This window comes from Pteropus medius, unplaced genomic scaffold (genome assembly GCF_902729225.1).
Source record: "Pteropus medius unplaced genomic scaffold, Ma_sr-lr_union100, whole genome shotgun sequence".
Taxonomy (NCBI): domain Eukaryota; kingdom Metazoa; phylum Chordata; class Mammalia; order Chiroptera; family Pteropodidae; genus Pteropus; species Pteropus medius.
The window spans coordinates 4950711-4977602 of record NW_024343732.1 but is presented as its reverse complement, the minus strand read 5'-3'; the positions used below and the strand labels follow the sequence as shown (position 1 = coordinate 4977602).

At 52.8% G+C, this 26892-nt stretch overlaps 3 protein-coding genes and 1 pseudogene across 24 annotated transcripts in view; 2 read left to right on the top strand and 2 right to left on the bottom strand.

Moving 5' to 3' along the window:
• The window catches only part of BIN3 (bridging integrator 3), a 37739-nt gene extending 34425 nt beyond the window's left edge, over nt 1–3314 (top strand). For both annotated transcript variants that reach the window (XM_039868109.1, XM_039868110.1), the window contains 2 exons: nt 169–303; nt 2464–3314. In XM_039868109.1, coding sequence (XP_039724043.1) covers nt 169–303; nt 2464–2610 — 282 coding nt within the window. In that variant the 3' untranslated portion in view covers nt 2611–3314. The remainder of the gene's footprint in view (nt 1–168; nt 304–2463) is intronic.
• On the bottom strand, nt 3242–17348 carry CCAR2 (cell cycle and apoptosis regulator 2). Of its 14 annotated transcripts, none has more exons than XM_039868088.1 (22): nt 17195–17348; nt 16208–16333; nt 15879–15970; nt 15358–15449; nt 15046–15160; nt 14745–14874; nt 14464–14560; nt 10893–11012; nt 9080–9302; nt 8880–8993; nt 8378–8541; nt 7772–7943; nt 7453–7683; nt 7124–7345; nt 6365–6509; nt 6153–6235; nt 5566–5712; nt 5279–5390; nt 4997–5185; nt 4627–4832; nt 4340–4416; nt 3242–3563 (listed from the first exon to the last, which is right to left on the bottom strand). In XM_039868088.1, exons 2-21 carry the CDS (start codon nt 16293–16295, stop codon nt 4372–4374), a joined length of 2787 nt encoding a protein of 928 aa, XP_039724022.1. In that variant the 5' UTR covers nt 16296–16333; nt 17195–17348; the 3' UTR covers nt 3242–3563; nt 4340–4371. The 14 variants fall into 14 exon arrangements, with proteins under 14 accessions (XP_039724022.1, XP_039724025.1, XP_039724026.1 ...); XM_039868086.1 differs by lacking the exon at nt 3242–3563 and adding an exon at nt 3643–4051; XM_039868094.1 differs by lacking the exon at nt 3242–3563 and adding an exon at nt 3643–4051 and having other exon boundaries at nt 16238–16333.
• LOC120606679 (uncharacterized) lies at nt 11615–11733 on the top strand (annotated as a pseudogene).
• A 756-nt stretch (nt 17349–18104) lies between the features above and the next one.
• CUNH8orf58 (chromosome unknown C8orf58 homolog) lies at nt 18105–23473 on the bottom strand. Of its 8 annotated transcripts, XM_039868099.1 has the most exons (8): nt 22604–23464; nt 21601–21946; nt 20935–21440; nt 20451–20591; nt 20187–20325; nt 19944–20056; nt 19632–19738; nt 18105–19096 (listed from the first exon to the last, which is right to left on the bottom strand). In XM_039868099.1, the coding sequence occupies exons 2-8, from the start codon at nt 21698–21700 to the stop codon at nt 18985–18987; spliced, it is 1218 nt and encodes a 405-aa protein (XP_039724033.1). In that variant the 5' UTR covers nt 21701–21946; nt 22604–23464; the 3' UTR covers nt 18105–18984. The 8 variants fall into 8 exon arrangements, with proteins under 8 accessions (XP_039724033.1, XP_039724040.1, XP_039724036.1 ...); XM_039868106.1 differs by lacking the exon at nt 21601–21946 and having other exon boundaries at nt 19632–19714; nt 22604–23473; XM_039868102.1 differs by lacking the exon at nt 21601–21946 and having other exon boundaries at nt 22604–23463.
• Nucleotides 23474–26892: the final 3419 nt, after the last annotated feature.

The window sequence follows — 26892 nt, the reverse complement described above, 5'->3', positions numbered from 1 at the left end:
CACATGGAAGTTCCTCCTCCACCTGGGGACCAACTTGGCAGCTGTGGGACCAAGACACCAGGTGTTCTGATACCACACCCATGTGTGTGCGCACGCACACACACTGCTTCCATCAGGGACACTAGATAGGCCTGTGACAGCCGTGACAGCCAAGGTCTCATTCCCCAGGCCCGAGAAGAGCTTCGGCCTGTGCGGGACGACTTCGAGGCCAAGAACAAGCAGCTCCTGGACGAGATGCCACGGTTCTACAACAGCCGACTCGACTACTTCCAGCCCAGCTTTGAGTCCCTGATCCGTGCACAGGTGAAGCCACTTCCACCCGCCCCAGACACTGGCTCAACACTTCCCTTGGGAGACAGTCTTGGGCTTTGTAGACACGTCACACCATCCTCCACTCCCCACAAAGGCTGACTATAACAACCTAGGCGGGGGCCCTGAACCCTGGGGAGAGCCTCGCTCAGGGCCTGTGCCTGGGCATCAGGCGGGGTGGGTGTGGGCGGAGGTGCATGGTGGGAGCACTGGGGCCAGGCAGCTGGAGGGTCAGCCGCAGTCCAAGCCTTTGTCTCCTGCTACTCAAGGATGTAAGGACACAGTGTGCGATCAGGTGTAGCTGCTGCCCTCCTCACCCCCTTCATCCCCTCATCTTTCAGGACATTAGCAGAGATTAGTCTCTTTGTAAAAGAGAAAAGGTTGTGGTGCCAAAGCCAAGGGTTCTCCTTTACGTGGGACCTCCAGCTGACTGCAGGTGTTCAGCTACCTGTCCCCACCAAGTAACAAAGCTAAAGGCTCAACGCATCCCCCTCTGCCTCCAAGCCACTCTTGCTCTTAGCCTGGGTATTTGGCGCCCTCCAGTGGACACTGTCATTCCTTGTCGAGGCCGCAATTGCAGACGTCCAAAGAAAAGCCTGATTCCTTCCTCCCCACTTGCCATCTTTGGAGAGCACCCAAATCCATGGGGCTGCACATTAGATATCAGGAACCCTGAGCAGGATTGGTGTTGGAGCTGGGACTTGTCAGTGACCATGTCCTTGGCAAAGAGCTGATGTGAACAAGGGAGTAGGGGTTCCCACACTCAGCCCAGAACACTGCCCCTGAAGGTGAGGGCTTCCTTCCAGCAGCCTGGCCCTGGGCCTGGAGGAATGGATTTAAGGAGCCCTGCACAGTAGTCACTGCCCCTGCTCCCAGCCTGCAGCCCCCTGCAGGCCGCCCCACCCTCTCCATCCTGTTGCTCAGGGAGAAAGCTCCAGGGTGCGAGCATTGGCGCACCCAGGGTAGAGCAGGTTTGGGGCTCGGGATGCCCTGTCACCAGGCAGCAGGGTGGCCAGGGTTGTTGCTGCCTCCTCAGCACCAGCCTCCCCCTCCCACGGCTATGCTGCCATTAGTCACTGGAGAAGTGAGCATTCGTAGTGACTCAGCCACACAGTGAGGCTCTGGGCAGGGAGTGGGGGGAGGGTGGGCCACGCCTTGCCCTCTCTCAGCTGGTTTCTTCTGGCCTCCGCAGGACCCATCGAGGGTCCTCCCCCATCCCACCCCCCAGAAGCAGCTCGGCCACAGCCCTGCCACCAACCCTACTGCTTGGCCTGGCCTTGCCAGTAATGGCACTCCAAGTTTCTAGAGTAGAGTTCCTTCTCCCCAAAGACAGCTTGGAGCTGGCGAGGATAAAATTTAGGGGTGTTGAATAGTGCGAAACACTTTCATGGAAATACTTATTTGGTCATAAGGTAAAGACTAAGGCAAAAATGGCCCATCCCCCTCCCCTGGAAAAGCCCCTGCCTGCCCTAGGCCCGCTCAGGCCCTAGGTCTCAGGAGCCCTCAGCCATTGAGAGTTGCTGAAGGGGCCCCCGTTGCTCACACGCCCTGCCTCATTCCTCTCCCATCCCACACTGGGGCGTGTGGAAGGCAACGTGGAAATCGCCTGGCCTCCGAGCGCTGCTTTCCAGGCCGCACAGCTTGGGCATGATTCACTGCAGGATGAGTTGGGGAGGGACTGAGGGCTAGGACGCTGCCACCATCCTCACCTTTACTTCTAAAGACCAACTCACAGAGCACTGGGGACCTGCCACGCCCTCTCTCCCACGGACAAAAATATCCTGGTCTCCTGGCTTCTATGAAGCTGTGAGCCCCTAGTCACAGTGCCTAACCCTGGCCTCAGGACCCATCAAGGGTCCTCCCCTCCCCACCCCCCCCCAGCCCATTGCCCAGCACACGCACACCCTCTGCTGCTTAGAGAGACAGGCAGAGCCTCCTAAGGACCTGTCGCTTCCCTCCCCCTTTGACTTACTGCCACCCCGGGCAGTGGACAGTCTTAAGGGGCTGCAGGTGGCCACTCACTCAGTTTAGGAAGTTGGCTGAGGGGAAGGGTGGCAGTGGAGGGAACTGTGGAAACCAGCCCAGGGGGTGCAGTGCTGTGGGAGCTCGGTGCCTGAGAACACAGCCCCTGCTGACCTTCTGCCTCCCACCCAGGTTGTCTACTACTCTGAAATGCATAAAATCTTCGGAGACCTGACCCAGCAGCTTGACCAGCCAGGCCACCCTGACGAGCAGCGGGAGCGGGAGAATGAGGCCAAATTGAGCGAGCTCAGAGCCCTCTCTATTGTGGCTGATGACTGAGTCCCACCCCGTCAGAAGACTCCCGGGACACAAGTCAGCCTCTCTACTCTTTGCCCTTTTCAAGCTTAGGATCAGGCATCAGCCAGCAAAGGCCCTTCCTGGGAGAAGCGTGGCTGGCACCCAAGCAAGCTGCTGTCTCCCCATCCATAGAGGGAGCCTTCAGACAGGTAAGGGGCCTAGAAAACCCCAGGGGTTACTTCCAGAGGAACCGTCCAAAGTCTCCTGGCCCAGGGCCAGAGTAGGCTCCCAGCCTGCCAAGGGCGTGGGCTCTGTCAGCTCACCTTGCCATCTCAGCCTTGCTTATGTGGTTGGGATCACATCTACCTCCAAAGACCCCTGCTGGGGAGTCCACGTGCCCTGCTGCCTCCCCCCCCTCCCGCCCCCCAACCGCACTCTCCTTTTCTGAGAGGGCCTTGACACTGCCTTGGGGAGTGTGAGCATCATGGTCCCCCCACCGTGACAGGCCTTTCAGTCTAGCCTCCCAGCATGGCAAAGGCTGGCTTAGCCCACTTCTGTCCTTTAGGTCAAGTGCAGGAAAGACCCTAAGTCTTGTAGGTTCCCTAGAAAACTAGGACTCAACTCATGTAAATATCTTACCACTAAAAAACAGACTGATTCACAGGCCTCAAAGTAAGAACAGTGGATTTGTGTCTCACCTGAATATTTGGAATTTTATTTTTTCATTAAAGTTTTCAATAAAATTTCCATGTAGTATTGTCCGGTAACTAAGGCGAGGGGAGAGCCAGCTCAGGCTATTTTCTGAGTAACGCTGCCCCCTGCTGGGCTGGCAGGACCCCTACAGGTATCTTGTCTCCTCCTGATGGGCCAGCAGAGAGCCCTGAAGGCAAGGGGCGCTGTCCCCACTGCCCCGCCCACCTTCTGGAGGCGACTACACTCCCATCCTGCTGAGGCTGGGCTGAGGACCAGGCGGAAGGGTGGGAGCACAGGCAGACCTGGAAGAAGAGTAAGGGAAAAGCTATGGAGGACACTTGGTTTGTTTTTGACTTTGGTTTATTTAAAAAACAAAAAGCCAAAAAAAAAAAAACCAACTTTATATACAAAGTCAAACTGAAACCACAGTATGGAAAGAGGCGAGACTTATGGGGAACAGGGAAAAAGGCTGGGCCAGAGCCAATACCACATTCTGAACACGGGGAGCCAGGGGGCAGAGGTGCTGGTTTCTTCTGGCAAGTCTGGGGTGGCTGGAACAGTGTCCACTGGCAACAGCCCAACAGTGAGAGCTCACTAGCATTGAGTCCATTCCTGCAAAGGCCACGAGAGACCCTTCCCTCGAGAACCTGCTCCTGTAACCTGGCAGGACTTGTGCCGTCCAGACGAAGGGGCTCTTACCCCAGCCAGATCTCGCATCTGTTTCTTCCGTTTATTGGCATCAGACCTTATGACATAGTCGAAAAGCCTTTTCCTCCCGTCTTACTCTAAACTGGAAGAGGACAGGAGAGAGCACAAGACTAAAGGGCCCCAGGAGAAACCCCAAGGTAGAGGGCAAAAATGACATTCGAGGGGTGCAGAAGATGTTAGATTTAGTTTAAGTGGAACCGGTTCCTCACCCGTCCATCCCACGCAGCACAGGCAAACCCCACCCGGACAGCCTGAGTGCCCCTACACGGGCTGAGCACAGGGTCAGCCACCCCGCCTATGGCTCCCAGGTCCTGCTCCAGCTTCTTTCTGGAACCAAAGGGCTCTAACTCCAGCACGCTCCACTGCTGACCTCGCAGGAAGGCAACTCCTGCGCCAGGCCCCTCAGTTGCTAGGTGCTGGCTCCTCCTTCTCTACCCAGCTGTCAGCCTGTTTGAAACAGATGGAACAAGAATTAGGACCCAAGGAGGAAGGACTGCTACCCACTTCCTCCCAGAGACTGCGGACTGACGGATCCCTAAGAAACCAGTGGATGGAGGAGAAGGCGAGATGGACCTCGGCCGGGGCACACAGGGCTGCCGTGTTGGCATCATCCTGACCAAGCCTCCTGACACGCCGCCAGCTCTTCTCGGGGCTCACCTTTTCAACCATTCGCTGCATCTCCAGCTGCAGAGGGGTCAGGCGCCTTCGAAACTCCTGCAGCAGCCGCTGAAGCTGGTTCTTCTGTCGTTCAGCTGTCCGGGCCGTGTCCTCAGCCTCAGCCAGCCGGGTGCGCAGCTCCTGCATGTCAGCTGCCAGTGTCTTGTTTGTGACTTCAGTGGCTGAGAAACGGTGGTGGCTCTCCTCTGGTAGGGACATACCAGAAAGACTGCTGCTGAGTTATGGATCGGAGCACAGGGCAAGAGGCCCAAAGCCTAAGGAGCAGGGTTCCCCTTTGGTCTCCATGTACGTGTCTGCATGGCCCATGTACATGTCATCATAACGGATCCCTGTGGCTCGGGCCACTCACCCAGCTTCAGTTCCAGTGTGTGAATCTTGTTCTCCAGGTAGAGCCGTCCACTGTCCTGCTGCTCTGCGCGTTGCAACAGGTTCCCCACATTGATCAGGCTGCCATTGTGGGACACCAGGCCTTTGTGTTCCACAGGGGCAGCTCCTGGCTTCACGCTCTTCCCAGAAGGAGGTAACAGGTCCAGGTTTCCTGGAAGGGGCCACGAAGAAGAGTTAAAGGTTGAGTCTCGCGAGGACAAAGCTGCCTGCCCTGCCCTCTTGCACAGAGTGCCGCAGCTCATACCAAAGAGCACCTCCTCGGGAAGCCCGCCATCCGTGCCCTCAGGGCGGCTGTACTGAAGGCTGCGGTACTGGCAGATGTTCTGGGCCACCACCCTGCTGACCAGCTGTTTGGCCTACAGAAAACACACACCCGAACTCTGATGAGAAGGTGCAAGGCTTTGCCCCTGGGATGTGCAAGCAGTTAAAACAAGAGCATGCTGGTTCCCCACGGGAGGCGAGTGTGTGCCTGTGCACACCGTATCAGGGAGGCCATCTCAGAAAGGACCAAGGAGGCATGAAAGCAGGCACCTGCTCTGCGCTGAGCCGGAGCCCGAGAGTGAGCAGGATCCTTTCCAAGTCTCGCCGGTGCAAGTAGCCACACCAGTTGGCATCGAAGAAGACAAACGCAAGAAGACAGTCCAAAGGGAGCACGGCTGAGGGGTCCAGCTCCTTGGGCTGCAACAGAAACAAGGATGAACAGGATCTGCACATAGTTCTCTCATTGGCTAAACCGCCCAGGACGTAGCCCTTTGAAAATCAAGCGGCCTGGCTGACATAATCACACCCAGGCGCACTTCCCAGCTGGAGACCTGACCCTGGGCCTTAACCAGAGGCCTATTTGGGGCACTTTCACCCTAAGGGCTGTCATACAGAAGAACCTAGTGTGCTCCTAGACCAGATGCCTCACTCAGATTCACCCCGATGAAGATAATGAAGTGTCCCCTGGATCCTAGGGAAGTGCCGTTCCATGAGCCAAGAACCATACTTTGTGTTTTGCCAATCAACAAATGCACAAAGTCATCTGCTAGAAGTCTCCCTCTCCAACGCCTCGGGCCTTGCTGAGCATCAATGCCACTGGGTGGGGAGGGGGTGGGGGGGCAGAGCCAGGGTCTCACCATGTCCTGAAGGGAAGAGAACTCCATCTCTGACTGGTTTGAGGCAACCGACCTGACCTCGGAATCCTCCAGCTTGGCCCCTGCTGCAGAAAGCCTGACATGAGCTTGGAGCAGTGACCGCGCGGCCAGACTGGCTCCAGTCCTGACAGGAGAGCACTGGAGCCAGTCGAGGAGCCACCGCCGGTGCCCGCGTGCTCCCCTACTGCACGTACCGAACTCCTCCTCTCCATCGTCCCTCAGCAGCAGCAGCTCTGGGTCGAGGGCCATCTCACAGAGGTCCTCCGACGCCTCGCCTCGGGGCTTTTCTTCCTCCTCTCCCCCAGAAGATGGGGGTTTGGGCAAAAGCCCATCTTCCTTCTAGGGGGAGCAGGCCAAGATGAGGAGGAGGGCACCTGTCACCTGTAACTGCTAACTAACAGTGGCTAACACTGAGTGTCGGCCGCGCCCAGGCACCATGTCAAGGGCTCTGTCTGCCACCTCATGTGAATTTCTTTACACGCTCTTCAGAGTAGACCAGGGTGATTTCCAGACACCTGGGATCCCTCTCAGGAGTCCATCTCAGTCCGTAAGAAATTATGGGTACTTGAGAGTACTTAGGCAAGAAAAAGCCCCATGTGCTTTTGAAAGGGTTAAGAAAATACAGCGTTCTGGTTAACCATCGGGTTCCACGCCCCCGTACTCCTCAGAGCATCCTTGTGCACCGAGATCCCCGTGCTGCCGCAGGCGCCAACCCCGCCTCTCTTCCCTTCTCCTAGGCACGCCACTCACTAGCTCTGTGGCCCCACACGAGGGTCCCGTGCCCTGCACCTGAGTACATACACGGTCTCCAGGTGCATGCAGTGAGTGAGGGGAGCGCTGAGAGGAGACCTGCAAAGCGCTCAGGGCAGCGCCTGGTACCACAGAGCACGCGAGTTCTGTTCAGTGTTACTACGTGTAGCCCCAGTGCCCGAGCAGGGGGCAGAGGTACTCACCGGCGGGGCGTCTGACTCGGCAGCTGTGCCCTCACTCTGTACCTCATCCTTGGACTCCTTGGCCACCTCCTCCTTGACCACTTCTTCCTCCTTGGCCACCTCCTCCTTCTCAGGTTCAGGTGGGGCCACAACCTTTTCAGGAAGGCTCAGCAGCATCTTATAAATCCTATAGCCAAAATCCCTCTGTAGCATCTCCAGAAACAGCTCAGCCAGCACCATCACCTGGTGAAAGAGGCAGCAGAGGTCCATGAACACCAGGAAAAAGCGAATGTTCCAAGCCCCACCATACACCCATACGCCCCTCAGCCTCCCCAGACACCTACACTCACCTCAAAAGAGATCCTTTCTTTTGGCCTCCGGTCCTCCACAATACCATGGAGGGACAAGTTTACACAGCCAGAACGTGCCATGACAGCAGGCTCTAGAGGGGGTGGAGGGGCCTCTGGGAGGTCGGTGTCCATTTCCTGCTGTGCAGTGACCTCCGGGTTCTCTGCGTTCTGTTTAGAGGCGTCTGCTGCTTGCTCTGACGCATCAGCTGCCTGTTCTGTAGGCTCTGTTTCCTGTGACAAAAGCCAAGAGCTATTGACTACCTGGGCCCAGGCGTCAGGGCACATAGTTCCCCTACTTGTTCATAAATCTCAGCCTTACCACTGGCACCTCCTGGGCTGCAGGAGCTGCCTCTGCAGCTTTCTGCTGGCACAGGGCCTCCCACTCTTCCAAAGTGGGCATAATGGTCCAGATATCCGGCAGGTAGACCACCACAGTCTGGAGCCGCCTCGGGGGTCCCGGCTGCAGGTACTGAAACTCAGCAAAGCGCCACCTGCTCACACCAAAGGAAAATGGAAGTACCGACCCATGACATCTGCAGCAAGTGCTTCAGTTTCCAAACAACATTTAATGAGCACATACTGTGAGCCAAGGTTTGAAAGTTCAAAAATAAAAGATACAAAGCAAGTCCTCGAGAAACGCTTGGTCAATGGGGAGTCACAAATAAGCGAACATTTACTATCTGAGGTGCAAAGGCAACAAGGAGTGCTAAAAGTGGTCACATCTGACGAGCCCTGGGGGTCAGCTGGCCTTCGACATACACACCCTGGGTCACATTCATGATCAAAGTGACCCTTTGTGAGAGCTGAAGGGAGGGATGGTCTGGGACTAGGGAAGAGAGGAGCGCTAACAGGACAGAAAGGTGCAGAAGCTTGTCCTGAATAGTCTCGCCAACTCAACTCACAAGAGCTCGGGGCAGCCACTCACCACTTTGTGCAGGCGCTCAAGTCGATGCCAGTCTGCACCTGTGCACAGCGGATGGCCGTGCGGACTAGCACCTGCGGGTCGCCCTTGGGGTCGAGGCCATCCAGGGAAGGAGACCACTCACCCCCAACAAGCACTGCCTCCTCTTCTTTCCGGCCCAGCAAAAACTGCAAACAGAGATCAGAAAAAAAAAAAAAATTACCCAGGTCTGCCACTGTGAGGTAGCCTGCCACCACTAGAGAATGATGTGAAGAATCCACATGGCAGTGGCGGCGGGGCGGGGGGAGAGGGGGTGTTCCCCTCCCATGAACATGAACCAGCCACATAACTTTCTGACAAATAAGAACGGCCCCGAGCCATGCTGTGCTCCTGGTAAAACAAGACTTATTTCAGCTCTGAAACGCCTTGATTCTGAGTTTGTGCACAGGAGCTGAGCTGCTGAAAATGTGACAAGGACTGGACATTATCAGTGAATGTGTCTTGCCTCCTGGACTCCAGCTCTCACCTTAATCTGCTTCAAAGGGTGTTCTGGAGTCTCCCTTGGCTCAGCCATGTCATCCACAAAAAGCATGCAACAACGATACAATTCCTCCAGTCCCGGGGAGGACAGCAGCAGCACCTGTGCAGGGGTGGCGAGAAGGAGACACTCAAGAACTTTTTCAGCTCCGACAATGGGAGAAAGAGGCAGGACCCTGGCCAACTTACCCTGGAACTGTAAGCAGGGTCACTGTCTGCAGGGATGGGCTCAGCACCACTGTTTGGAGCTGGCTCCTTCTCAGAAGATACCTGGATACGGCTTGGGTGATGGAGGGAAAAAGGCTGGCTCAGAGGGAAGGCTGACAGCCAGCTCAGATGAACAGCCAGAAAATCTGAGGGAACCAGGAGGCTGCGGTAACGGCGCTGGAGTTCTAGGAAGTCGCAGGTGGGGCTGTAGGAAGAAAGCAAGGGAATCCAAAATAAGCAAAAACTAAATTATTTAAAATGTAACCATGAAACACATGAAGGGCAAATTATTTTATAATCTGGGAAAAAACTTTCTAAGTAAGAAACCTCTGGAAAGGAAAAGATGGATCAGATTTGACTACCAAGATGTTAACAACCTCTAATGGCAAAATAAAGTCAAACTGGGAAAGAAAAAAACAGGGAAACATTTGCAATACATGACTAAGAAAAGGTTCACTGTCAAAATTAAAAGAACCCACAAATCATTAACAAAAATTCAGAAGTCTAAGAGAAAAGTGGGAAAAGTGACATCAAGGGTACCTAACAGAAAAAGAAATGAGATTTAAAAGCCCATAAAAATATGCTCAATCTCACTTATAATTAAAGAAATGCAAATCAGCATATCACTTTCACCTGTCAGGCTGATAAAGATCAGAAAGGTTGATGATGCAGTTGGCAGAGGCCTGGGGAAAAGACCACGTCACGCCCCGGCAGTGAGCACGTAAAGTGATACGGCCTCTCGCAGAGAACGGGCGACATCCGTCAAAGTTTAAAATCAGACCCTCTGAGCCAACTACTCCATTTCTAGGAAATGATCTCAGTAAAATACTTAGATGTACATAGAAGGATGTTTATTACAATACTTAGGATAAGATTGAAAACGGTTAAATAAACGATGGTCCATCCAGTCGAATACCCTGTAGTTGCTAAAAAAGGATGCGATCTAATCAACGTCAATACAGAATAAAATCTAAAACATGGTAAGTGAAAGAGCAAAGGACCAAACAGTATGTACAACAGGCTTCCATTTGTGTTTTAAAAAACACAGCTGTGCATGTGGCTACTTGTTAGCATTCATCTTCTGACTTGGTGTGAGAAGGGTCTACACGGACACGCTACATGACTCAGGGACCAGTGTCTTATGAAGAGACTAACCTTGGGAGCCAGGTGGGTCAGCATGGAGGACAAGTGAGGCCCTGCCTGAGCAAGGGAACAGGAACCAGTGACACTGGGAAGAGCAGTGGCAGCCTTCCTTCCCTTCCATCTCGAGGAGGAGATGCCAAGAGGCTGTCCCCTCACCTCGGCTCAGGCTTAAGTGGACTTCGCTTTGGGGCCTATCTAGTACAGCAGCCGGAGCGCTCATCTACCTCTTAGTCATCAGTTTCCATATGTGAGAAATAAGCTTGCAAACCAGTGTTCGCATACATGCTGTAGCACTTAAAAATAATGCAGAAGGTCCCTAGAAAACCAGTCCCAGGGTTCCTGTGAGCCACAGTTTCTACCTGAATTATAACTGCTACTAGGTACCTGAATTTTGATTGGCAAGCCTTACTTATAGCCTAGCATAATAATTTCTGGTGATCAAATCATAAAGTTCTATCAGGACACTTATGTCAGTGGTACTATGCTGGCCAAAATCTGAGATTCTGAAATAAACCTGTCACATTAAAAAACAAAAACAACAAAGAAAAGCTCATAATACACACACAAACTCACTCACATAGACTATCTCATTTACCCAAGAAACTGTTACCAGCTGTGAGCCTCGGCCCCCCACCCCAGCCTCGCCACTCACCTATCCACGGTATAGGGAGTAAGATGGACCCGGTAAGGAGGCAGGTCATGCCTTGGTTTCTTAGCACCCCAAGGCTCTCCACCAGCCCGCTGTTTGCGTTTCTTGGAGTCATAGTCATCACTGGAGGTTGATCCATTACCAGAGGGAAGAAACCACAATGTTACTTACAGATTCAATATATACTAGCCTAAAAAGAACTGGAAATGATGTGATTCCCCACCATTAACAAAATGGATGAAAAAGCCATGCTAACAGCCATGTAACAGGTTGTTAAAAAAAAAATTAAAATGGATATTTAAATGCTTTTAATAACCACTCATGTTAAACAAAAAGAATAGTATGCAATACTATACATACAGTAGTGCCTCAAATGTGCAAAGAAAGCTTTAAAAGACTGAAAAGAAATAAAATATTAATGGTGGTTGCCTCTGATAAAGCTTATGAATAAACTTTTAATACTTCTATACTACAAAATATAGTTAACACATAATTTTTTTTTTGAAATGAGCAAAAACGAATGTAACTGATTTTTTTTTTAATAAGGGACACATATATAGTACCAAGCTAAAGGTTCTATAAAGAAAGTTTTATTAAGAGAGACAGTTCTTGTAACAAACCCTTAGTACACATTAAACTCATAAAAATACTCAAACTCTTTGATCCAATAATTCCACTCTGGAAAATTTATCCCAAATAAGTGAGTTCAAAAAGAAAAAGTGTGTGTCTACGGCCATGCCACCCTGAACGTGCCCGATCTCATCTGATCTCTGAAGCTAAGCAGGGTCGTGCCTGGTTAGTACTTGGATAGGAGAGCACCTAGGAATACCAGGTACTGTAGGCAAAAAAAAATAAAAAATATACATATAAAAATAAAAAGTATACATAGTGGAAAAAATTTAAGATGAAAGAAAACCACATTCATATCCAACAATATCCAAATTTTTATAGTAAATAAAGTGATGCAGCTATTAAAACAATCATAATTATGCTGCCATATGGAAAAATGTTTAATAAGAATGTATAAAGATAACGAACTCTAATTAAAATTATAAAAAGTATGAATAGATAACATGGGAGAAAAGTGTCATTTTTCTCTTCAAAATTATTTTCTAAAAGTCTTTAAGAATGATTACCCTTAAAGGAGAGGGAATGTACATTTTTATAGTTTTTAACTTTAATAGCATGCACTACTCTATACATTTTTGTAGTAAGTCACTTATAGTACCACTATGTTGAGTACAATAAATAAAAAAGAAAAAAACTTTAGACCATTATAAAATGCCAAATCAATAAGTGGGAAACCCCCATGTCTCATGAGGGCAATAAAATCAACTGTCAACTTCATGCCGTGGTAATCGAGTGGATTAAATTTACCAGGTCTCTGCTCTTTCCTTTTAGACCTACCTGGGTTATTTCCCTAATCATTACATTGAGTTACTAAGTAGATTGTATTTCACACAAAATAGTTCTTCTTTTCTCTTATATCTGCCTGGTAATTTCCCTGTTCATTAGCATCTCTATCTAAAAGCTGCCTTTTAATCTTGCTTTTGTGGGGTATCGGTGCTTCCATGTTTCTTATAGAACTGTTCCCAAGTCCTTTTGACAACTCTCTTCAGCTCACCCATGACTGAAGTGAACTCTTCAGTAAATGCTGTCAATCTCTAGTTAACCTGAATGTTCCACTGAAACCTGTGAATCCAACGGTCTCTCCTTACAATGGCTTGTCAGGAACAGGTTACAAGGCAGTACCAGTGGCAGGCATCTCAGTCATCTCAGCAGGAGACATTGATCCCTGCACCCCAAAGCTTGACATTCAAATGAAAATCTGGCTTCCAGCCAAAATGCTAATGTGACTGATTCCTTTAAAAGCCATTGTGACCCCCAGTGACCTAATTCCTGCTACCCGCTTTCCTGCTCTGCAGATTCTCTACTGACTTACGCTAACATGTTCCTCCCGACGGTAATGTCTCCTTCCTCTAGAAGCCATGACGAAACTGAAGCATTACAGCCAAAGTCAAATAACATACGCCTTGCTCAGGGCTTGACATATCCAGGACAATCAAATGCAACTGACTTTACAGAAAAGCTGAACCTGAACCAAAGCAGAAAGTTCACAGCAGTCACAGATTTCCATCCAAGCTACATAGTCCCAGAGAGTACTTGTGATTTTTTTAATGAAAACTTTAGTAACCTTACAGACTGTGAAAGGTGGAAAGTCCTTGGAAACTGAAGACCAGGAAGATGTACTGGACGAGAGGTGTGGGTGTATGCAAAATATATACCAGTGACTTGAAAAGGGGACAATGTGTTTCAAAGTAGTGGAGCCTGTGGAAAGCAATCCTAGACAATCAAAGCTTCCCACTAATTAGAATTCACAATGACCTATTCAAAGGGAACACCAGCTTCAGCACAGAGACCTGCCATATCACTTTGCCTGAACTTTCTGAGTTACTCCATGAACCATTTAAGTGTTCACCTTAGACGGCATTCTCACCCCTGACCATGTAATAATCTACTAGCACCTGGGAACAAGGGTTGCTGACCATGTAATAATCTACTAACATCTAGGAACAGGGGTGGCTTCCTTCTCAGTACAGTTCTGGAGTGATGGAAATGTTCTGTATCTTAATAGGAGTAAGAGTTACATGGCATTTTCCATTTATCAAAACTATCCAGTTAAGATTTGTACAGTTCAACCTACATAAATTTTACCTTAAAAAAATTTTACCCTAAAAAAAATCAAGTACAAAGCAGGTAGTAGATAGAAGTAGAGATGAAAAACAGCAGATGTTGATACTTGAAGCTGGGTGATAGGCATATAAGGGTTCATCATCCTTTTGTTTACTTTGTTTATACTTAAAATATTACATGATAAAATGTTAAAATAAAACCAACAAAACTAGAACAAGCCTTAAGCAAACTAGTCTAGAGCTTAACTCCTAGGGGTACAGGCAAAACCTTTTAGGGAGGGTAAGGCAGAATAAGGAACATGTGAACCAGAGAGAACAGGCAGCATGCTCCTGGCAGTCGCCAGCACACACAGATGATACAGGATGGCCCAGGAGGCCCTGAAGGCCCAAAGCCACCATGTCTGCTCCACACAAGGCCAAGAAGCTGCATGTCCAAAGCACGAGCCTGGACTTTTGGGCAGAGTGCAATGTACACATTGTAACCCCACACTGATACATACAATGTATATAAAGGAACATGTTTTATTCTAGCGATTAACACATGTACTAGAAAATTACTTTTCTTGGACGATTACTATTTTCTTGGAAGTTTTCATTCTTAGTATCTCAATCTTAGGGATTAGAAATAGAAGGGAAAATTATGTATTAAGAAAAAATAGGGTATTTTGAAAGATGAACTATATCAAATCCCTGCCTGCTGAACCAGTTTATAAAGCCCCAGTATTTGTATATACCTCACAATGCATCTGCCCATTTCAGGGTAAAGGGACTAAGATCTCGCTGCAGAAAGAGAATGTCAGCGTCAACAGGTAACAAAGAAAACGACACTGCTCTGAGAGGCACATAAATAAAACATTTTTCCTGGTTGAACACCCTCTTACCTTCGTCCCTGATCCAATCTGCCGTGAGGACCCCGAGCGGGAAATCTGTTCAGGTGGCTCAAATGAAGTGTGTGGGATGTTTGGAAGAGACTCAGAGCTGCAGAGAGAAAATGGCTGGTGATTCAAAAACCCTAAATATCTGTCCAACTTCTCTGTCCCTTCCTTCCAGTGCAAAGAAGTACCCACTTCTATTCATAGAGCAGCAACCTGACCGTTTTAAGTCCACTCATCCAGAGTATCCCGTAAAGCAACACTCCAACATCCATGACAATGGTACTCACGCTTCTGAGGAAAGAGTGGGGGAATCCGGTGAGGCTGAAAGATCAGTTGGGGCTGAGCTCCCAGAATCCCTTGCTTCTGGCCCAGGGCTGCCACATGTAGAAGGGGAGGTGCTGGGGACTTCAGTAGGGGCTGCAGGACAGTAACCAGGAAATTCAGGGAATCCCATGGTTGATGTGCTCACTACCTTGGATAGATACAGCCCCGCCCTCTCAACAAAAGGAAGGTTCTTGCCCAGCTTTCAGAACACAGGGGCTTCCCTCCTTCCCCTTTCCAATGCACATGCGAAGGAGAAATAAATACCTGGTTGGAGAGCGTTTGCACCTTGACAGCATTCCAAGGCACTGCCTGGCCTGGGTTGTATGCAGCCTTCACCAGCACCTTCTCACCCAGCTGGGGCAGCCGGCCCTTCACCACACTGCCAGCGCACAAGCCAGGAGGCCCAGTCAGGAGAAAAACCCTGGCCAAGCCACCCTGACTGCCCTATGAGGCCCTTCCCATCAAAATTTCTCAAACCTTGCATAAAAACAGCAAAGCAATGCTTCAGAGGGGCCCCACAAGCATGGTGACAACTGAACCCAACAAGCATTTTCAAGAGACCAGCCTCAAACCTACCTTAGCTGAAAAAAGACCTCTTCATCCACCACCCCAAAGTAGTCGTGCAAGCTGGTAACAATGCCAGTGAAGACCCGCTGCTTCTCCCCACCCTATAAGAGAAGAGTACAGTTTAAAACAGGGAGAATTTGTCCATGCTTTGCCATTAGTATGTCATCTCTATTGCCCACCCGGCCCCACCCCGGCTCAATCAGAGATCAAAATTCACAGGTAAGGAAGCATACATGTTTAGCAGACATAATCTATTTGCGGTGGTGGTGGAGGAATCATGCTGACTCTTGCATCACAAGCTTCTTCTAGGATTTCCAGTTCTTCTTAATTCCAAGAAGCACCCTAAAGATTTCCCTAGAGCCAGAACTCAAGACTCCCCAGTTAGAGGTGTCTAGTTACCTCTATACTGGCCCAAGACAGGCATGTCAGGAATGACAAACAGTGTGATGTAAGAATAAAAACATCAGGCGTCTATGCATGCGGGGCAAGTCCCAAGGGCTGAAACTCGCTAGAAAGGATGCCCAACCTACCTGAAGGTGCCTGGCATTTTGGGACAGGTCTGTGGCCACAGGAGGAGTAAGCAAACCAGGAGGAGGGCCCAAAAGAGATGTTGAAGCTGCGCCTATGGGGACACAGAAGCAATCTCCAGGAACGGCATCTACCATCTTAAGCGCTAGAGTCAACTAGAGGATATGGCAAATACAAAGGACAATGTGGCTCCAGGCAATGCCTCTCCAGGGTTTCAATAGCATCTGCTGTGGTCATCTCCTATTTTCCTAGCAACATCGGCAGTAAATTGCACTCCACCAGGGAAACCCCAAAAGCCATATATTTAAAGACTTAATTCCAAAGCACATACTTCCTGGTATGAGCCCAGGTGGGTGATCACCTGAGAAGTTGCGTCCCCCTGGAAGTGGGTTGATTCGCTGGCGCTTAAACTGGGACATTGGGAATGCTGTCCTCTTTCAGAGTCTTGGGAAAAAACCTTCAATCAGAAAAGAAATAAATTAACAGCTCATAGAGGAATTTCCATCAATCCCCAAAAAAGGAAATAAGGCCCTTAAGGAAAGTGGGGAGAGTGGCACTGAGAATGAAGAGAGGCGACAGATGAAAGGAGTATAAAGAGTAGCAGAAAATGAAGAAATTACACTGTTCTAGTTTGCCCTCACAATAACCTAGTGTTGGGTGATGCTGCCATGCTATTTTAAAGAAAAGGAAACTGAAGCTCAGAGATTAAGAGACTTGCCTGAGGCCACATAACCAGTTAGCGACAAAACTAGGACTCACACCCAGGTCTCCCGATAACTTAGTGCTCTTCTCACTATGCCACGCCACCCCCAGAAGGTTGGAGGGTTGGAAAGAGCCCCGGGGACATTCATTCATTCAAATACATCCGCCAAAATGTCCACTCGAGGCCCGGAAAAATGGAGGAGGCTGCTGCCGGAGAGGAGATCGTGTGGTCCCTCTCCCCGGAAGCCCGGCCCGTTGTCCCCAGGCCGGGCTGATGGGAAGGTAGATGTGTGGCCCGGCCCACAGCGAATCGGGGTGCGCGACCGCCCTCCCGCTCTCGAGTTCCCCGGCCCTTCGCTCTCGCCTCAGCGGCCAGCGGCACCGAGTCTCCCAGGCCTGGCCGCGGCCAGGCCACCGTGGGAGGACTGAGGCGCGCGGTTTCTCCTCCTCCCGCCCGCCCCCAGGGCCGAGGCCGTTGCCAGGGAGACAGGACTTGCAGTGTGAGGGGGCTCGGCCCCTTCCGCGCCCCATGCATCTTCGCTGCCCGGCCCTCCCAACTCCTCTGTCGGGGCAGGAGCAAAGGAGCAGGGTGGCGGCGGGAGGCCCCCCAACCCACCTGCGGGCCAGGGCCGCGACACCGGGGGGACAAAGACACCCGGAACCACCACAGCCGCTGCTGCTGCCGCCACCGGAAGCGCCTCTCCGGAAGCGCGACCACTGGTCGGAAGCTGCCACTATCCCGGATATGGTCCCTCCCTCCGCTCCACCGACCTCTCCCTTCCCCCACGCCGGCCTGCCATCCCGCTCCTGCTGGGGAGCGGAAGTGCACTTTCCCCGATCGGATGCGCATTAGGAAGCCGCGCCTCGGTTGTGTCCTCGCTTAAGTGTCCCATTAGAAAAATAGGCTTCAGAGAATTAGTTCCTGGTCCAAAGACAACTAGAAGTGGACCCTAAACATAAGGAAGCATTTACCACCCGCACCTTGCCTCATCTGGCAGACCCCAAGACTGCAGTCACAAGAGAACCAAACCCTCCTGACCGGGAGGAGGTCGGATGCCTGATCAGTGGCCATGTCTGACTCAAGCCAAAGAACCCATCCTCAGCCCAGCCCAGCCCAGCCCGTCCATTGAGGGCACCCCACACACACACCTCCCGTCCTCTGGGTACCCGCACACTAAGCTTTTCCCCTTTCTCAATTAACAAAGAGCCAGGAATATAACAGGCTGTAGTAAAATAAACCACCACAATATTTAGGTGTACATTTACAAAGAGTTCTTATGGACTTTTCTTTCAGTCCTCACAATGACGCTTGTCGGGGGTAAGCAGGGCAGGAATTAGTGCCCTAATTTTCAGATACGAAACATGAGAGATCCCAGTGAAATGATTTGCTCAAAGTCTTGCAGCTGATCACCGGCCATTTCGGTCCCCATTAGCAATCCCAGTCTCCCTTTATGCTCTGACCTTCCCTCCAGCCTAGCCTCCCTCCAACGCCCCTACCCTCCACTTTTCATTTAACATTCACAAAACACTTTGAGACAGTTTAATCTCATTTTATCTATTTTAACAAGCCTGTGAGGTAGGTAAGGCAGGCATCATTATACCATTTGGAAATTAAGTGGGAAGGTATGGCTCAGACAAGTTAAGGGATTTTGTCAATATCTAAAAGCTAGTTTGGGCCTCTGGTTTCACCTCTGACGTGTAAAGGCTAGTAGGGCGCAAGCAGCTAAGAAAAGACCTTGAAGGTTACTCCACTATTCCCCAAGTTTTCCCTAACTCTTCCATTCCTTGTGCAGTCTTCAGGGGCTCTGCTCCAAGGGGCGATTCAAAGCAGAAGTGGCCAAGATGGTGCCCTTTCTCTGTCCTGGGGCTACCGGTGTAGGTACAAGGAGGAAAGCAGGACTCCAGATCAGCAACTGTCCTCTGAGGAATGAAGGTCAGTTCCATTCTTCTGCAATTACCTCATCCAGAAGACCAACCCTCTGAGTATGTGATTCAGGAGAAATGGTTGGATACAGCTAGTTCACAACAGCGACAGTCTCACAGAAATACATATATATCGTTTTGTATATATTCACATCAGCAACATGCCGAGCCCCAACAGATCACCATGCCAAACACGCTCCACGGATGCTTGATAAATAAGTTAGTTCACATTGTGTAAGCCCAGGGATTTCTGGCTGCCAGGTGGGCGCCTGGGAGCTGCCATACTTTGGAGCTTCTCAGGACACCAGGGCTCTGCTGCCAGCCTGCTCAAAGGAGAAAGACTCAGCCCTCGCCTCAGAGAGAAGAGCAAGTGTTGGCAGCTTTTCCTGGCAGTGCCCAGAAACAGCAACAAGGCAAAGGGTGAGGAAGAAGACTTCACTGCACACCCCTCCACCCAGGGTCACGTCCCTGTACCAGGAGGTCTCAGCAGACAGACAGGTTTTTTGCTCGTTGCTTCTTCACCACTAATGATGGCATAAAGGTCTTCTGGAGGGGGCGACATGGAGATCTTTCAGGGAGGTCCCTCGACTCAATCCTGTGGAAAAGGAAAGTGGCCTTAGGCTAGGAGGAGGAAACAAAGGCAATAATCACCTCAAAATGGATTGAGCATAGCTTATCCGCTGTGGGGAGCCTGGGAATAGTGATCGACAGGGCGCTTATTCCCCCTTGAGAATTATTCAGCATAACCCCCCGTCATCCACTGTGGAATCCTTCATCTGTGCCCCTACCTTGCTTGCCCTGCAAACCTAAGAAGGTGGCCTAAGTTTCAGCTTTGAGGGGTGAGCGCTTGCTGGGCTGGCATAAGGATGTTTCCCATATCTTGGTCCTGGTTCTGCCACTGACTCATCATGTGACCTCAAGAAAGTGTCTTTCCTCCCCAGTCCAGTGCCCAGCCTCATCCGAAATGGGGAGCTTTAACTACTTTCCGTTTTTTCCGGCACCCTCTCCCAGACTGTCTCTGTCACTCAGAGTCCACAGGGACAAAGAGAACAACTGGCAGTACAAGCTCAGCATCCTGCTTCATCAGGCTCCTCCCTCTGCCCTAACCTGGGCTGGGCCACAGGACTCACCTGGGGGCAGGGCCATCAGGAGGGGCAGGGGGCTCAGGGTGTCGAGGGCTCTTCCAGCGGATCCGGTTGAGCAGGATCTTGACCTTGTTCCAGTGGGAGAGATCCCGCTGAGCAGAGGGTGAGGGGGTCACCACACAGCCCTACCTCATTACATACCCACAAGCAGCTGTCACCACAGCCCGGAGAAGTCACTTGCTCCATACAGGAATTCTCTCATCTTTCCAGAGTTTCTGGCCTTTAGGGTATCCACCCATGCCAACCCCTCCCACCATTAGCCCCATCCTATCTGCCCCACACATACCCATCACCTACCTTGTGACCCTGGGAGGATCGAAAGGCGTGAGCTGGCTCTGCTGGGGCCTCTGAGAGCCTGGGAGGGTTGGCACTGGGCAAGCCCACCTTTGGGAGTGAAGCTCCTTTTGCCCCTTTAGAGAGAGAATCAGGTTACCCAAGGCCAGGAACAGGAACACACCCACCAAGCCCCAGGGCTCAGGGGATCTCCCTGTGGGGTCCCCAGGCAGGCAGGACACAGAGGGAGACACGATTGCCTCTCACCTGTCTCCTCTGTCTGGCTGAGCAGTTCCCATGGCCTGTGCACCTCACGGCCTGGGGCATGGGAGGATGGATGTGAAGGCGCCAGGGCCGACTCCAACTCCGACTCCGACTTCTCCTCCTCCTCTTCCTCTACAGGGTCCTGCGCACAGAAGAGATGGGCGCTCAGGGCCTGACTGGCGGCCTAGGCTGTTCCGAAGGAAGACTCCTCGGCCTCCCCCACTCGCCCGTCCACCCGCTGGCCTGACCACCCCTCGGATCACTCACTCCCAGGGGCCTCTGGGTCTGCAGCTGCAGGTGGAGCTGCTGCAGCCTCGCCATCTGCTCCAACACCAGGCACAGATGTTCCAGGTAGCGAAGACCCTGCCCTGGGAGGCAGGCCCAGGCTTCAGGCTCCAAGCCCCCCACCTGTGGGACAGAACCAGGTAGGGGAGACTTGAACTCAACCAGACTCCCACCCTAGGTGGCCAGCAGGTGAGAGCAAAATAGGCAGGGAGGAGAAGATCACGCCCCCAGCTGGCCTCTCAATCCCCAGCCAGCCATGGTGCCGGGCAGACCCCCGACCTGCCCACCTCCACACAGCTGGGAGCGGGGTGAGGCAAGAAGCTGTGACACAATTCATCAAGTAGGGTCAGGAATGCCCCACTCTGACAGAGCTCTAGGGAGAACAAGTGGTGGGGTGGCCACCAGCCCCCATGTGAAAGGGCCATCTCCATCCAAGCCTTCGCCCAGCCTGAGAGTTGGCACTCACCACCTCTGCTTCTTCCATTCCTGCTTCTTCCACCCCTGCCTTCATGGCCTCCTGGTCCCCTGCTCCAAAAAGGGGCATTTCACACCCAGGCTTGCTTGGCGGCCTTAGGGAGCGGTGATGTTGTGACAAGCAGGCAGGGGAAGTCGGGAGCTGGCGGGACCTCTCCAACACCTGCTCCAGCTTACTGCTGGCCAGGAGGCGGCCTAGGTGGGCAGGAGGCTCCATGGGCAGGGCCAGGGGCTCAGGGCTCACCACAGGCTCAAAGTCCAGAGGCTCCTGAGAAGGGCCTGGCGAGGCGGCCAGAGGGCTGTCTCCAACAGCCATCTCCACTCCTGAGTCCTGGGAGGCCAGTTTGAGAAGCCGCACCTGCCTCCGGAAACCTCTCAGCTTGCCATCCCTCTTCCAGGAGTCCAGTGAGCACCCTTGAGCGGTGTCCGGGATCCGTCTGTAGGTGCTGGTGATTCCAGGCACTACACAACCGCGTGCCAGTTCCTCACCAGCCTGATCTACAAGGAGAGTCAGTATCAGGCTGGGAAAGCTGCCCCCACCACCCCCAGCATTCCTGGCAGAGCTGAAAGCATTCCCCAGGGAGGAGTATCCTGGGCCAGAGGTGAAGGGAGGAGCCTGGACAGCCGCAGCCCCTCCCTGATCTCTCTCCAGTCGCACCTGAGGGATGTTCGGATGAGGTTCCTTTACCACAGTAATTGTTAGTGATCACAACCCATAGGGGCTGTGTGGCAGGAAAGGACTTGCAGGTCACATTCATCAGCTCCTGGAATGGCCTATTTTCCTTGAGGGGGCGGGCGCTCTCTTCCTGGGATCCCTTTGCACTCCAGTCCCTAGGATCTGCCTAAGACCTCCACGTCATAAGTAGGAGCCACAGCCTCTTCTACCACTCCCCAAAAGAGAATATGACTGTGCGCCTCTTTCAGGGAGAGGAGGAAGGGCAAAAAGAGGGAAGCCTGGGTCCCAACTGGTATCAGGGTGTTAGATGAAATCTCTCCTGGAGCTCCTGGGGGTGGGGAATGAAAAACAACGATAGCTATGCCATTTGGGGCTTTTGTTCTTTTGAGTGAGCAATAGTGACGATCTTGTGGAGCGTTGAAAAGTAAAAAAACCTAAACGGTAGAAAAAGAACTAGGTGGGTAGGAGGAGATGCAGCGCTGTTCCCCACTGTCACCTCGTGCCAGGCCCTCCCGCCATCTGGGTGCTCCAGTTGTAATGATGTAGAAACTGAGGCTGGAGAGGGTGGAGGGCTGCCCACTTCGCCCAGCCGGCCACGCGGGGGGCCAGATGCCAAGCCAGGCCCCCTGGGCGAGGAAATGGGCCAGGAAGTCCACCCCTGCGCGCCGCCGCCGCCGCCGCCGAGGGGGCTTCGGAACGGCCGGCTGGGGCAGGGACCGGCAGAGAAGGGCCCAGGTCCGGAACTAGAGGGAACTGGACCCGGGAAAAGTAGGATGGAGGCGGCGGCGGTTTAACACCCAAACCCAGAGCGTCTCTATGAGCGAGACGCAGTCACTCGACTCTTCAAAGGGAGGCCGCGAGGCGGGCGCGGCGAGGTTGGGTGCCCGGGAGAGTGTGCGCGGTGGGGTGGGGCGGGGCGCAGACGGGCGCCGGAGTCGGCTCTAAGGTGGGAGGCCCTGCCGGCCTGGGGTGGGGGGCGACTCACCCCGGCCGCCGAGCGGCTCCACGGCGAAGACGCGCCGCCGGCCCAGCATGGCCCCGCTCCGCTCCGGCCGCCGCCGCCAGGCCTGGCGCGTGGGCGGCTCGGCTGGCGCGTCGGGACCCCTGGGCGCGGCCGCCGGACACTCCCTGCGCGCGGACAGGGAGACGGCGCGGGCGGAGGGGCGCAGGTGTGAGGTGGGAGAGGGCTGCGCCGGGCCGGGCTGCCCCCCAGTGCCGGCTAGGCGGAAAAAAGGGTCCCCGGCGCTGCCCTTCGGACCCCGATCCAACGTTCTTCCCGCCCGGACGCCCAGCGCTCCCTCCCGCGCCCGTAAGCTTGGCCCTCCTCCCGGGGTCGCCGTCTGGCGCGGGATCACCCCGCCCCCGGCACGCGGGTCGAGTCTGCCTTCCTGCCGCCCAGATGAAGCCCGCGGGCGGGGGCTGGGCCGGAGCGCGGAAGGAAACGGAGCCCCACGTGCTGGCCGTGGGAAGGACGCTGACCAGGACGCGGCCGTCCCAGCTCGCCCGGCTGGGTGCCTGGGGCAGTCGCTCTGCCACTAAGAAACTTGGCGCGATAAAAGAGGGGAAAGATTTCCTTCCGCCCAGAAGGAAATCCTTTCTAACAGCTGCAGAGCGCCTGGTGTCCCGTGGTCTTCCTCAGACGGGTACCCTGAAACTAAGGGCTGGGTGGGACTTAAGGACTGGGGAAGAAGTGAGCCTGGGCGACAGGCGAGAAGCCTGGAGGAGGATCAGTGTAAGCGCTGACCTGTCCCCACGCCAGCCCTCTTTCGGCCCATGAGAGTCCATCCGCCACACCGCCCCCGCCATCCCACTCTGAAGGGGGCCTGGGAGCCCCGACAGCCGCTAAAGGTGAGACAGCCTGGAGACCAGTCGAGCTGGTGGCCTCTAACGAAACCTCATTTCCCGAGGAAGGTGACCAGCAGGACCCAAATCCCCTGGAGGCAGATAAGGGAGCCTTGGACGAGCAAAACCGTGTCTGAGCCTCTGGGGGAGAGGCTGGAGCCTGAGCCATTCGGAGGAAATGTCTGTTAACTGGGAGGTAACAGATGTCTGCCCATCCTTTCTGCTCCTTCCTGCCCTTCCTCAAACACCTTACACTGGACCCTTCATCAGAGAACTACAAACTGTGAGATTCTAACTTTATAAGATGGGGAAATTGAGGCCTACAGCTCAGTCCTCGGAAGGAAAAATGAGAGCCAAGTGCCTGAATTACCAGCCATCTATTAACATCTTGATTTTCATGCCAAGCCCTTCCCCACTAGCCAGGGGTCCTCTGGGTTGCCCCCTCCCGCCCTATCCTCCTGGACAACAGCACCCGCCCCGGCCCCCATTCCTTTCCCAGATACAGAGAGGGAAACAGAATGCTGGGCCTGACAGGAATAGTATTATGCAAGTCCAACAGGATGTGTGGTACCCAACTCCCCAGGCCCCAGGCTGTGCCAGACACCATCCTAGCCCTCCCTGGGTAGGAGGGCTGGTAAGTCATATGGCTTCCCCTGTGCTAAGTAAAAGGGTAGGGAGGAGAAGGGAGGGGACTTTTGCCAGATCTTGCCCTGAATTTGGAGAATGTGGGGCCAGATTCCAAGGCAGTCTCCTCGGTGACTCTGGGGCAGGAATGCATCTGGAACAGGAAGCCGGCCAGCAGGAATGCAGTGTCTCAGCACAAGGCTTTGTGTAGCCTCAGAAGATCCCCCCCACACACACACACACACCAATGCACACTCCTCTCCAGGCCATGCTCCTCCCGTGCAGATATGCCAGAGCCTACATGGTGATCAAGATACTTCCTGGAGGGGCACACACTTCCCATCTGACTTCTGTAGCCCTGACTGGCAGCCCCATGTCCAGAGCTGGGCCAGGCCTTCACCTCCCGGAGGGCTTTGTGGGCCCACATGACCACCTCTTCAGTCTCCACCACCCCGACTACTGCAAGAAGAGAATCATCTCCCACTGAGTGATGCTTAAAGGAGTGGGAGGGGCAGCACAGCCACCCCATCCCTGTCCACCTGAGGGGTGAGCAGCTATGGTGAATTCCTAAGACGTATGGTACCCTGATCAGAGTCGTCCCTCAAGGTGAAGCCAGGGATGCCCAGCTGCCCCACCACCTCTGTGGGGAAGTCCCAGCTTCAGGAAGTGCATCTCCTGAAAGCTCAGCACTGAGCTAGGCCCTGTGGGACCAGAGCAAAGCCAAAAGCCCGGGGATAGCTCCTGCCAGACCAGAGATGGCTGGGAGCCATAGTGACCTTTGTGGCCTAGAAGGCTGTCTCTGGAAATGGAGGGGTAAGAGCACCCCCACCCCTGGGCAGGCCAACAGCCCTTGGCCCCTTCCCATTAGCAGTTAGGAGTCCTTAGGCCAGTTGCTCATCTTCCCCATCCTCAGTTTCTTCATCTCATAGATGAGGATGATAACAGTACTTACCTCAGTACCTACCCAATTGTGAGGATTAGAGTTAAAAAGCACTTAAAATATCCCTGGCACTTTAGAATTATCTAGCGGTGGAACTTTGGGATGGTCACTTTCTCATCTGTAACTGAAGGGGACTGTATGAGCTGCTCTCTTGGGCCACTTCTAACTCAAATCTGTCATCATTTCTGAAGTTATTCTCCAAAATGCAGAAGAAAAGTAAACAGGGCACTGAACTAGACAAATTGCAGTTGCATAATTGGGCTGGTCTCCCTCACCCCATGTCCGGGTCAAAGGGCGTAGGGTTGAGGTCAAAGATGGCCCCAGCCTTCTCTGCTGACAAACGGGTTTAGCTAATAACTCCATCTTCCAAAGATGTTCATTCCCATGCTTGGACTGGCCGTGTGGCTGCAGAGAGCTCTCGAGCTGAATCCCTTGGGGCCCCTGGGAGGAGAGTTGGCTGCCACAACTTTAAGAGGTGGAATTTTGCTTAAACCCATCGAGCTTTCAAAAAGTGCTCAACAATTCATAATTATGAAATGGGCATACCCATTTCATAAGAGTCTCCACTCCTGAGAAGATGCTAGCCCAACAAGGTATGTTTAAGGCAGGGATCTCACCTGCTTTAATAATATTATTAATATTCTGACCTACCCTTTCCAACTTGTCATTTCCTTTCTTAAAATTTTCAGTGTCCCCAGAGTCTCAAGGTGAAGTTCAAACCATTTCTCCGAGCTTTCAAGGCTCCCATCTCTCTTTAAATCGGTATCCCTTTCAGCCACTGCCCTGCACTGAGCATTCCACTTGCACTCGCCCCATCACTCAACATTTCTCTCCTTTACCGGCCCAGGTCCAGTTCATCCTTTCACACAGATGGCCCCTGAACTGAACTCACAGGACGTGCCTATGTGTTCCTCATTAGCTCTTGAGCCGTCACTGCCATGTAGCATTATTTCATTCATGCTGGCTCAGTCACTGCCACTTGACTCTTATCTTCAGGAAAGGAAGAAAAATGCTAGGTCTGTCTGTATTACCGCTGTGCCAGAACCCCAGTGTTCCCAGCGGGGTGAATTCCACTTTCCCCGAGCGTCCTCCCCTGCTATGGGCTACACCCGACACAAGGTGGCGCCAAGGAAGCTCTCCCATTTCACTCCAGACGTTCTGTCTGGCCTGACTTGTTCCTGAGGCACAAAAAGGCCTTGATCTTTTCTATGAAAATAAAGGCAGCCATCCAGGCAAAGGGTGAGACAATTGTATCAAGGTGTAAATGATATCAACAGGTGCCTGAGGAGGCAACACAGTCTCCACCAAGATTCCTTCCAAAATGAGCCAGATAGTATAAAGTACCTACTGAAGCCCCCAGCTTTGATCTTTTCTGTGAAAATAAAGCTGAGGCTGCCACCCATCCCTCAGGCCGACTGGGGGGCAGGGTGAATCTGGTGAGCAGCACCTATGCACCTTTCTGAAAGGTCCTCTGGGATTAGGATGGGGAGAGAATCAAGCCGAAAATCTGGCAAGGAACCACGGCCGCCTGCCTTGACTCACGCGTACTCCCAAGGCAGGCACCTAGCACAGGCCTGACTCACTGAGGTGAGCCCTTCGGTGGGTGGCGGTCCCTTGGAGTGGGGGCTCTGCTGGGTTGTGCCCCTCCAGGCAAGGCTGACCTGCAGCCCTGCTTCAGGTGACTTCTGATTCTCTTTCTCAGCTGGGTACAGACAGCCTGGTGGAGCGCAGGAGATACTCTGGGGGTTGCCCTTCTTCTGCCCACCCCCTGAGTGAGTCAGCAGGGCCGGCAGAATCCACACCATGTAGAGTGAGCGGCACAGAGAGCTCCAGCGCAGCCAGTGCTGGCAGACCAGGATGGTCCAGTG